This window comes from Kryptolebias marmoratus, linkage group LG2, assembly GCF_001649575.2.
Source record: "Kryptolebias marmoratus isolate JLee-2015 linkage group LG2, ASM164957v2, whole genome shotgun sequence".
In the NCBI taxonomy this organism is placed as follows: Eukaryota; Metazoa; Chordata; class Actinopteri; order Cyprinodontiformes; family Rivulidae; genus Kryptolebias; species Kryptolebias marmoratus.
In genome coordinates, this window is record NC_051431.1 from 18,916,796 (window position 1) to 18,928,624 (window position 11,829).

An 11,829-nucleotide genomic window follows, 5' to 3' on the forward strand; every position below is an offset into this window, starting at 1 on the left:
TAACCTCAGCTACAGACCATGTGCAGCGCTGGGCAGGCTGAAGAAAGAAACAATCATAAACGTTAGCTTTCTGCTGGATAAACATCTTACTAATGACTTTAATATGCTGTAAAACTTGTATGATGTATTTAAAATGAAATAAAATGTGTTTTTAGAGAAAGTCTTGTATTGAAAGTCACTGACAGGAAATGAACAGAACAGGTTCAACACCTCTGATTATGCTGACCTTTAAAAATAAAGCTTCAACATACTCTTCAAAATAAAAGTTTCATTCTTTCATAAGTTTGATTAGGATCCAAATTCCTAATGAGCCGAAACCAGCAATGAAAAGGTGGAATATGGTGTTGGATCGTATGCACCAAGAGGCAGACAATATTTAATATATTACTATTATTAGTAGTATCAGCAGTAGTAGTAGTAGTAGTAGTAGTAGTAGTAGTAGTCGTAGTAGTAGTAGTAGTAGTAGTAGTAGTAGTAGTAGTAATAGTAGTATCAGCAGTAGTAGTATCCAGTACCTCACAGTCCAGGTGACATTGCTCTGACTCTGAAGAGGAGTCTGATGGGAACCATGAACGCCCAGGGGTTTTTGGAGCAGTCAGCTCTGGTGACGGAGCTCGAAGAGAGTCGGGCCTGTTTGGATCCAGAAGCGGACTTCTCCCCCAGACGTGGAGGTAGTTGTTCTGAGGACAGAAACAAACATTTATGTTAACGTGTCACTGTAAGAACTTAAAGAAAGATTAGAAAGTTGATGTACTTGAAACCATTTGGTACAAGTTACTCTGAAAGCAGCAGATGTCTCGTTTTACTGTTGAACTCATCTTTATCTGTCCTCTTTGTCGTGTTTTAACGAGAGATAAATGGATCTGAAGACTTTGATGCTGTTCAGCTCAGATCTCTGTTGTTCGATTTGAACCTGAATGTTTTGGACTGAACTGGATTATCTGGAATCTGATCTGAACTGGACCTGTTTGCTTTTAGTGCCCTGAGGTCACTTTTGGTGCCAACAACATTCAAAATGGCCGCCACAGCCAATCTAATTACAGATAGCTGTCCCAGCCAGCTTTACAGATCTTAAACTAAAGTTTGGTGTGGTAGTAGCTGAGAATCACAACACGTATTCTGAGAGCGACTCATTAATCAAGATGTTAGCTTCAAGATTTATCATTAAACCACTGGAGCCGATCCTGTTTGTCTGTTAGCAAAATATTTCATAAACTCCTCCCTCCTCTCCTAATGAAGCTCTGGTAAACACATCTACACCTGAGTAACTACTGAAGTCAACACAATTCAAGATGGCCGTCACAGTGACATTAGCTAACACATAACTTTATTTTTAATGTTTGACCCAAACAGTCATAATTTTATCATTTCTCAGATTAAAACTCTGACACGACAGGCGGCGGGCGATATGCATTCACCCCACCCTCTGAGATTTTAGCTTCAGTAATCTAAGTTACAGTCTCTGACAGGTGTTTATGCAGATTTCTGTTAACTGAAGTTGTTTAAACTTGCTGAGTAACTTTTTTCTTGGTTGTAATCATGTAAACTACATGTTCAGGAAACATAATTAACTTTTCATTACAGAAACAATCCGTGAAAGTCGCGTTTTAAAGCCATCAGTGAAAGTTTTCAGGTGAAAACACGAAGCAGCAATGAAATCAGTCTTACTTCTTCCACGGCGGAGCCTCGTTGATGCAGCTTTTCCATGTTTTACACAAACAGATGCAGAAAAAGGGTTTTTCGCTCTGAACTCTTTGAGTAACTCTGGAGAAATGAATCTTATGTTCCTGATCGAATCTTTCAGTTTATGACGAAATAATGAATCTGGAATTAACTTTAAACGAAGCATTTTATGAAAACCTTCCATTGCTGTGACGTCACAAGAGTGACTCTAAACCCGTCATAATTAAGTGATTAAGCGATCGTGATTTACCTGTCTGTGTGTGTGTGTGTTAGTTTGTCTGTTAGCAAAATATCTCATGAACCAAAGCTCAGATTTTAATGAAACTCTCAGTAAGTAATCACTGAATAAACATTTACAATTGATTTACTTTTGGAGTCGGCCTGATTCAAGGAGGCCGCCACAGCTAATTAAACGTAGAAAACACAAACATAGCTATAAGTCAGTAAGTTTTACAGATATTGAGCTAAAACTTGGTGTGGTAATAGCTGAGACTAATCTCTAATACATACTCAAAAACCTACTTATTGCGCCTTACCTTTACTTAAAACTTAGACATTAAAATATTGCCTTCAACCGTGTTTTTTCTGTTGGCAAAATATCTCATGAACAACAGCGCCGATTTTAATGAAACTTCGAGTAAGTATTCACTAAATGAAGATTTACAACTGATTAACTTTTGGAGTCAGTCCGATATAAGATGGCTGCCACAGCTAAACAAACGTAGAAAACACACAGGCGGCTTTAACTCAGTTGGTTTTACAGATATTGAGCTACATTTTAGTGTGGTAGTAGCTGAGAGTCATTCAAATCAGAAACTATGAGAGTGAGATCGTACATAACGTTATTGTTCATATTAGACCAAAAACAGTTTTGACTCGGTCATTTCTCAACATGAGGTGATTTCAGTTTCAAACTCCTGCATGACAGGCCGCGGGCGACATGCATTCATTTAAATAATGTTACCTTCAATGTGATCTGAAGCAGACCTGTCAGCTTTGAGTCCCTGACATGACTTTTGTTGTGAATCGGTTTAATATAAATAAACTGAACTAAAAGTCGTTTTTCTGAACAGGATTGTGCGGAAAGTTGAGTAAATTTAATCAGGAATTTATTCTGATTTTAATCATTTAAACTGTTCATACTCGTCGAACAACTTGTTTTATTTGTTAAAATATTATAAACCACAGATCTGGAAATCATAACATGACTATTTAGTTTAAATTAAAAAAAAAACTTGTTAAATGAGTGAAATGAATCTTACTTCTTCCTCGGCGGAGCCTCGTTGATGCAGCTTTTCCATCTTTTACACAAACAGATGCAGAAAAGGGTTTTTCGCTCTGAACTCTTTGAGTAACTCAGGAGAAATGAATCTTATGTTCCTGATCGAATCTTGGAGTTTAGAATTTTAGGAAAAGGTTGGAGTCACGTGACTTTCCGAACGTTCTACTGACAGCTTCGTTTACTGATTATAATAATAACTTACACTGAAAAACACCTGGTTTTCTATCAAATGTGGGCATTATTTTATTGTTGTTATGAAGTTGAAGATAATCTGAATATTATTTCATCCCCAGCTGATAATATGTGGCCTTCCTGCGCTCTGCGCGTGCACGTGCGGATAAATTATAATTTGCGCTTTAAGACAGATGGAGGCAGAGCGCGCGCACCAGATATAAACTTATTGATTTCAGAGGAAAACTGAAGAGGTCCTGCAGCACGCTGACAAAAAAATAAACACATACACGTTAAACTTAACTGAAATAAAATAATAATAAACGCACAAAAAACATTAAATAAACTAAAACACTCATCTGAACGTTCAATCATAACAAACACAAGAAATAAACTTCTTTAAATAATATCATTAAACTCCTTTAAAATAAACTAATCAATTCTATGTTCATCATGTCTTTAAATACATTTATTAAAATTCAATTTAACTAAATTAAAGTTTGTTTTTTTATTTTGTATCCTGGCTGTCCTGCTGTGTTCGACTTGTCTCTGCTGGGAGGAGTTGGACATTGTAGGGACAGGACACAGACAGCTCTTCAGGACAGTGACAGCAGTCTGTCACTCTCTGCCTGATGATGGTGCTGCTGCAAAGGATTCTGGGAGTTGTCCAGTGTTGCCAGCAGCTCCTTCAGTGTCCTCCACTCAGCTGCAGACCCGACTGAGTCCAGCTGCAACAACAGAACCAGCCCTCCTCTCCAGCCTGTCCAGACGTCTCATGTCCCTCTCCTTGCTGTCTCCTCCCCAGCATAGAGGAGGACACAGATGTTAAAGGACTCCTCAGGACGCACAGGCGGTTTTGTCCCTTATTGTGGGGAGTCTCCATGTTCAACGGCTAGTCCAGTTTGTCATCCAGATGAAAATGTCCTGACCACCTCCCAGATGGACACGAGAGGTGAGCCTCGTCCTTTCAGAAGTCCACCAGCATATCTCCTTGGTCTTGGAGGCGTGGAGCTGGTATGGGTCACACAGGGTCATGAAAGAAGGAGTGGAGGACGGAGGAGTGGCTCACCTCTCACAGGCGGTCAGGAAGGCAGCTGCCATCACGACAAGAAAAGAACAAATACATAAAAATAAAGAGAACATTGACAAAAATCATCAACTGATCAGAGGGGAGATATTTTTTAGCTATATTTGTACCAGACAGATGTGCACGCAAACTTTAATCACATCAGTTGCGCGCGTTCCCGTGAAAGCTGAATATGAATTTTTTTGAGACGGGCTCGCGCAGCAGCGACCCGTAGCGTCGCTCCTCCTGAAGCGTGTTGCCAGGCAACCGGCAGCTTGGCGGTCACGCGCAGCAGCTCCAGCCAGCAGCTCCAGCAGCGTCTCATTCACGCACACAGCGGCGGCCCGGGACGGCCGACTTTCTCTCCGCGAGCTCTAACGGAGACAACGGGCTCCAATGGGTAACAACTGCCGGGCTACAGCGCAAAACCGAGCCGCTCGCCATGCGCTAACAGAAGCCAGGGGGGTTGACCGCAACGACAAGGCGTTTGGGACATGTCAGAAAGGTGAGCTGAACTTTTTAGGGTGGCCATTTTGTGCTCGCTAGCTTGCAAAACTCTTCGCTAGCCACCTATTCCCCCAAATAGCTTCTGTTTAGTCGACCAGAAAAGAAACAGACAGCATAAATAATACAGGCACCAGTGTCCACCTATCACCTGCGTACAGGGACTATTATAAGCTAATAGCCTCTGCTCCGGTGTCCACTGGTGCCATGGCAACGGGTCCTAATCTGCATTGTCAGGCCCAGTTCAGTGTAACTCAAACCACCCGGCCGGTGGTCAGGGCTCCAGCACACACACACACACACTGCTCATATTACTTCAGCTTCCCTTCAAATAGGTGTGATACAGTACCACATAATCTGTTTTTTTGTTTGGTTTTTATTCAATCTTATCTTTGTTTATTGTTTCCCTTTTGTCTCCATCAGTTCCTCAGGCGTGAACACTCTCAGTGGCAGTTTCCCTAAATCCCACTCGTCCCAGTTCTCAGAGGTTGGAGTCACACGTGCAGCTCTCTCGGTGGACCCCAGTCCAGATTCTGGACTGGTAACTACACCTGTAAGTCACACACACACACACACACACACACACCGGTGTGTGTTCACAGGACCGTTTTGCTCCTTACCCTCAGTTAAAGTGTACTTATAGTTATCTGTCTCCATACCCCTCCTCTATCCATCCCTCCTTTCTTATCCAGTCCTTTTATTTTTTTTAGTGTCTTCGTCCCTCCTGCAGCCAAGCCTGAGATTTTTAGCCTGTTTTCTGCTCTTTTCCCCTAAAGCTTTCAGGCCCTGCAGATCTTTTTTTTTTTTCATCCACCTGCTCCGTACAGACCGCATAGACATTTTTTTGTCGTCTAGCTCATTGTTTCTGGCACCGCTAGAGGTCGGTTCTGTTTAAGTAAATCATCTATTGCAGTGGTTCCCAAACTTTGCGCCCTCCGACCCATAAAATAGCAGTGACAAAGGTGTGTGACCCCATCTGTTGGCAGTTTAAATATCCAAAAGTGCTAACGATCCTATTAAATAAGACCATAATGACAACACAAACAGTCTTAGCATCCATTATGTTATTTTTTAATTTATTAAATGACTTGTATTTCAATTCTCTTTAACAATTATGGTGTAAATATATCATAAAAACTGGGTTTTTAATTGTAACTTGATACTTGGAGATTATCTAAGGACCCCTACTTGGTGCTGGGTGACCCAAATTGGGGTCCCGACCCCAACTTTGGGAATCATTGATCTATTGCATTATATTTTAGTGTCTGCAGTGTTTGGGATGTTTAGCGTGAAGTAGCCGAGCAGCTGTCAACTGAGCCCCGGCTCATTTCTGCACAGGAGGAGGTGTGAACTTACTCGGGTAAAGTAAGGGGAGGGCAGGACGAGAGGAAGTGGGGTCGAAAAGGTCGAGGAGGACATAAGAGTTAAAGCCCGCGCCTATTACAAAACGCAGCTGCTCCAGGGTGAGGGCTTGTTTTACGCCCGAACATTCCATCACTTCATTCAGCGAAACGTAGCTATACTGGCTGATTTGCTTGATTTGGCACGGTGGAGAAGCGGTGCCTGTGCTGCTTCGAGGCTGGGTAAGCGAGTCGGGAGCTCGTATGCGAACGTAAAGCAGGGTTAGGTTCGAGACACAGTAGAGCGGAGACAAGGTGTCGTTATCGGGTCATAAAAGGGCTGCAGAAGCGTTTGTGGATGACCTTCATGGTGGCTGGTTTTGGCGTACTGTAAGGTTAGATTAAGAAAGATCCACTGATTGTCACACACCTGAGTGTGTGAAATTTGTTCTCATCCCCTGAGGGAGTGGTGAGCAGCAGCGGTGCCACACTTGGGAATCTAACCCCCACATTCCAACCCTCAATGCTGAGTGTCAAGCAAGGTGGCAATGGGTCCCATTTTTACAGTCTTTGGTATGACCCGGCCGGGGATTGACCTCCCAGTTTCAGGGCGGACACTCTACCACTAGGCCACTGAGCTGGTGGCTAAGGCTAAGTGTGTCTCTTTATTTTATTCAGCTTTCACTCTGCTGAATGTTAGCCGAGAACACTTTGTCTGTGAGGGACTTTCGGTTAAGCTTTGGGAGAGGATTCCAATCTTTTTTTTGTTTTTGTTTTTTTTTTTGCGTTCAAAGCACGCTGTGCCAAATGGACGTGCAAACGGCGTGCGTCACTTCAGACCTCGGATCTGATTACGGGATGCTCCGCTCGTGCTCTCCTCTCACGCAGACTGATCACATCGCTGGCCTTAAACCTCTCCCTCCTTCTCTGCTCAGCTTCCATCGAGTCGCTTCCGCTTCGTGTCGTGGCATCGCCTGGAGCAGTGCAACGTCACCGGTGACCAGCTGACCTGCCCCCGGGTTAGAGAAGGTGCGCCTGACATGAGAAAAGCACCAGCGTCACCTCTGAATGACCTTATTTTCTTCATTGGTGGTGTGTGTGTGTGTGTGTGTGTGTGCATGTGTTTGTCTGTCTGTTAGCAAGATATGTAATGAACCCCTGGACTGGCTTTAATGAGACCCTCAGAAAATAACCATTAGATGCACATCTACAACTGATTAACGTTTAGAATCAGCTCAATTCAAACTGGCGGCCACAGCTATTTGACCTCAGCAAACACAAAGATAGCTACAACTCTGTCAGCTGTACAGATATTTAATTAAAAGAGTGAGCCCCAACTCCCACTCCTAGCGTTAATACATTGTGCAAGATCTTTGTTTAAAACCTTAGCATTAACTGTTGGAGTCAGCCCTGCCTGTCTGTTAGCAAAATATCTCATGAGCCGCTGAACGGATTTCAATGAAACTTTCAGGAAGCAATCACTGGGTGTACATACGCAACTGTTTAACCTTTGGAGTCGACCCGGTGCTGCCACAGCCAATTGACTTTAGCGAACACGAAAATGGCTTTACTCAGTCATTCTGAACACGTTCTCTGAGCATTAACTGTGATCGTGCATAATGTTACTTCCACGATTTCACTGAGCGCCTTAAACTTTCAGTTTTTAGGCTAAGATGAACTTAGTTTAAAACTCCTATCAAGAAAGGTGGCGGGTGATATCCTTCAAGGAATGCTTGGCCCTAATGTATACCAGGAGTCTCCTTGTTCATGACAATAATTTGAACAGTATTAAATCTTTTTTTTTTACCTTTTTGTCAATATAAACACAAAGGACCATCAGAGGAGGACCTGTTTCTGAGGCAGGGCGCTGACCTCTATTTGGATCGTGGAAGGAAGAGGAGAGAAGAGGAAGGCCAGAGATGGGAGGAGAGACTCCAGGAGAACTGGGAAAACTGTTCGGTACGTAAACCGGGGCTTAAAGGTGTGCAACGCAGGACAAGAACAGGGAATGAGAAGGAGAGGAGAAATCAAGATTGTTTTTTTTTTGTTTTGTTTTTATTTTTGAATCGCCTGCTTCTTTCCAGGAGTTGAATCTCTCCTACCAGGACTTGGGCGATCCCTACCAGCAGGATAACTTTTTCCGCATCCTTCGGAGGTTGATCCGTGTGGAGAAGCTACAGCTGATCGACAACTCTCTCACCAACCTGAGCTCTGTACGTCTGCCAAGGTGAATAAGCGCCGCCACAGCCTCGTTAGCCGCTGAGCCTTTTGTTCACTGGAGGCAACCGATGCCATTCAGTGCTGCTGAGTTTTCCAAGAAGTCTCAGGCAGAAACGTCCCGATCTGTTCGGTAATCATTCTGCCGTTCCTCGTGGCTGCATCGAGTGCATTCGAGTGGTTAAAATGGAGAATAAAGTTCTGTGAAGCATTACGGCGGACACTTTTCCACTGCTTCAGGTTCAGCTTGTAGGCTGCATCTGTGTATGCTCTGCTGTGATATAAGCATTTCCCAGATGGCATCCCTGGCAGCTTTGGAACTCACCGCACTCCTTGAGTGGTTTAAATTAACATGTAGTTAAAGAATAACAGCTTTGGAGCAACTATTTTAAGGTTCCGAAACCAGTTTTAGGAGCTTAATTGTCCTGATTTCCTGTTTTCCTCCCGTTTGTGACTTTTATAACTACTTGTGTTTGATGCTTGTTGTTTTTCTTATTACTTACATAGAATGATCACTGTGACTTTATAGTACTTCCTGTTTCCATGAATGTAAAAAAAATCTTTTTTTTTTCTTGTGCCTTTAATGTTGTTTCAGCTAATCTAAAAAATAACAAGGTGATTTATTTTTAAATCTTTGGGCAGGTGCAGGATGCTGAACGCGCACCGTAACCACCTGGTGTGTCTGCGTCAGCTGCCAAAGCTCCCCGCGGTGGAGCACCTCTGTCTGTCAGAGAACGCCATCAGCTCCCTGGAGGGGCTGGGAGCTCTGAGGAACAGCCCGCTGACATCCCTAAACCTGACCCGCAACCCCGTGACCTTCACTCAGGATTACCGTGCACGGTGAGAGGATCAGAACGAGATGCTTAAACAAGTGGCGGAGGAAAAGGTCCCCCTTTTTTCAGCTCGCCTTTCATCCCGTCTCTCTCCTTTCTCTTTGTGTGCAGTGTTTTCTCCTGTTTGCCAAATCTCCAGGTCTTGGACGGCATCTCCAAGATGCCGGAGGACTCGGTGCCCCCCAAACTAAAAGGACCCGAAAACACCAGGATGTGCAACATTTTTTGACTCTCCTCCATGGACTGGATGTGTACAGACTGGTTCTCCACTTCAGCAAAGAGCTGCACACTCAAAGTGTCAGCATTCTCCTCAGTGGAAAACAAGCCGGGTAACATATTTTTGCTTTTTTTCTAGCAGTTTTTTTTTTTTGTTACAAACTGTCACAACTGTGGCACAGAGACTTAATGGTAATGTGCACTTTTTTTATAGTCACCAATAATTCTGCTCAAAGTTTTCAAATAGAGACCTATTTGTACACATTAAAGAGATATTTTTTTACACTCGTGCATGTTCAGTTTTTGCCTGAGCGCGGTGCAGCGCAGAGACCGGAGCTACGCGTTGAATGATCAAGGTAAGACCCGGAACCGGACGAAAGGGGAGAGCTCGACGCCTCTCTGGGGTTTGCTGAGCCGACACGTTTGCACGCCTCGCTGCTGCAGCAGGCCTGCAGGACAGCAGGACAGAGTCTCATTAGACGCAGGTGCCTAGATCAGCAGCGAAGTCAATAGAAACGTAGCTTCTGGGTCTTCAGACGACGCTGGGAGGATGAGACGAGCAGGGATGTCCGCTTTTGAGACGTACCAAATATTTAATGTCCAGACTCCTTTTGGATAAGGGCCTCTCTTGTCCTCCTCCTGACGAGGTAACGACCCGTGGGCTTCAGTCTCACACACACAAAACAGCCAGTAATCACTGACTGGTTTCAAAGCTCTCAGATTGACTGGATTTATTACTCTATAAAAGTCCTCACCCTTACTATTAAATGTTAAACACCTCACAGTCCCTGAAAGAATGCATGTCGCCTTCGTGAGCATACTTTATATCTCAGCTACTATCACACACAATTTCACTCAGTATCTGTAAAACTGACCTAGTTACAGCTAGTTCTGTTTTAACACAGTTCAATTAGCTGTGGTGGCCATCTTGAACTGGGGTGACTCCAAAAGTTATTCTGTTGTAGATGTATATCCAGCGCTTCCAGAGAGTAAAACCCGTCCAGTGGTTCAGGAGAGAATTTGCTACAAGACACACACACACACACATGGGTAAAAACATCGTCCGCCTTCGCCTTTTGGCGGCGGGCAATAACTGCACGCAGGCTGACAATAAATATAAAGTGGTGCTGAGGAGGGAGGAGGAGGAGGTTTCCTTTATACACTAATTGCGGCCTACCTCCTGCTGTTGTTGATTTATTCAAACGTTGTGGCGTTCGGCTCTTCGTTAATAACGGTTTCGCTTTCAGCATTCACCTGCGACATGAACACACTTTGTTATCTGATATCGCGGGGCACGAACGCGGCCACACGTGGACATAAACGTCCACGATGAGCTGCGTGCCCCCACACACACACACACACAAACAGCACTCCAGCCCTCTGTGCTCACAGCAATGCAGAGAAACACAATTTAGCCAGCGAACACTCCCTAACAAGCATAAAGAGCCCGGCTCAGACGAGCAGTTACATGCCTCATTAGGATTTGTTTAAGTGTGGAAGACTGCTTGGTGCGGCTGGGTGTTCCGCGCAACAAGCTGAGGCTCCAGCTGATGAATGAGAGATGCTGCGGGATAATGAGCTCAGTGGATCTTTATGTTGCCAACGGGATCCAGGTCAAGCAGAGCAGCTGCTCTTTGAAAGTGTGTTTGTGTGTGTGTGTGTGCGTTGGGGAGGTAGTCCTTCGTTGCTATCACTGCTGCTGTGCAGGACTTCTTCCTGCAATGGGTTAAAGTAGAAGAGAAAGATCTTTCTTGCAGCCAAAACGACTGTGCACAGAAAACAAAAAAGTTCCACAGCTGAGAACTTTAAGCTTCCAAGTAAATCTCGCAGTGGTATTAATAAATAGAAGGCGAGATAATCTGTCGCGGGTGTGTGGGCTCCGTGTGTCTCGAGATAGAGTTTTGGCTCCGGGCTATCAACACGTTAAATTTACCCATGCCTGCTAATCCATCCATGAAATGACTGAGGGGAGCGCTAGAACGTGAAGAAAGTGGAGGAGTCATCCTCTCCGCCGCTGCTTGGTTCTGTAAAATAACACGTGTGTGTGTGTGTGTGTGTGTGCGTGCGTCTCCCTGTGGCCCGCTATTAGCAGAGTAATGAGACACCTGTTAGTGTCGCACTCCTCCGGCATCCTGCTGTCCCTCTGGGCCAGGGAAATCAGCAGTCTCATAACAGCAGAGAGGATGGTGACAGGAAGGGGGGTGTGGGGGGTGGATGAGGAAGACCCACAGGGATGATGAGAGGAAGAGCAGAAACCGAGGGTGACGGTTGGAGGGATGATCTGATTGAGAATGTGCGGTTGGGATAAATGTTATTTATTAGAGGCCTTTCGTCAGCCAGCCTCGTCTCTCTGGTTTGCCGGTTTATTTCCCGTGTGAGCCATTTTCACCTCCCAGGAATGGAAGGCTGGCAGAGCTCAGGAATGGGAACAGGCGGGGCTTCCGATGCAGATTTGAACAACTGTGTGCCCGTGATACAGAAAATTAAACCTTTTTTTTTCTCCATTGTTTTAAAAAC

The 11,829-nt window shown here is 44.4% G+C and overlaps 1 protein-coding gene across 2 annotated transcripts; it reads left to right on the forward strand.

Moving 5' to 3' along the window:
* The first annotated feature begins 4,480 nt into the window (after positions 1-4,480).
* LOC108240471 lies at positions 4,481-9,597 on the forward strand. Of its 2 annotated transcripts, none has more exons than XM_025007584.2 (7): positions 4,481-4,707; positions 5,130-5,259; positions 6,982-7,138; positions 7,878-8,005; positions 8,131-8,273; positions 8,906-9,103; positions 9,208-9,597. In XM_025007584.2, the coding sequence occupies exons 1-7, from the start codon at positions 4,697-4,699 to the stop codon at positions 9,323-9,325; spliced, it is 885 nt and encodes a 294-aa protein (XP_024863352.1). In that variant the 5' UTR covers positions 4,481-4,696; the 3' UTR covers positions 9,326-9,597. The 2 variants fall into 2 exon arrangements, with proteins under 2 accessions (XP_024863352.1, XP_024863353.1); XM_025007585.2 differs by having other exon boundaries at positions 4,484-4,707; positions 6,982-7,075.
* Positions 9,598-11,829: the final 2,232 nt, after the last annotated feature.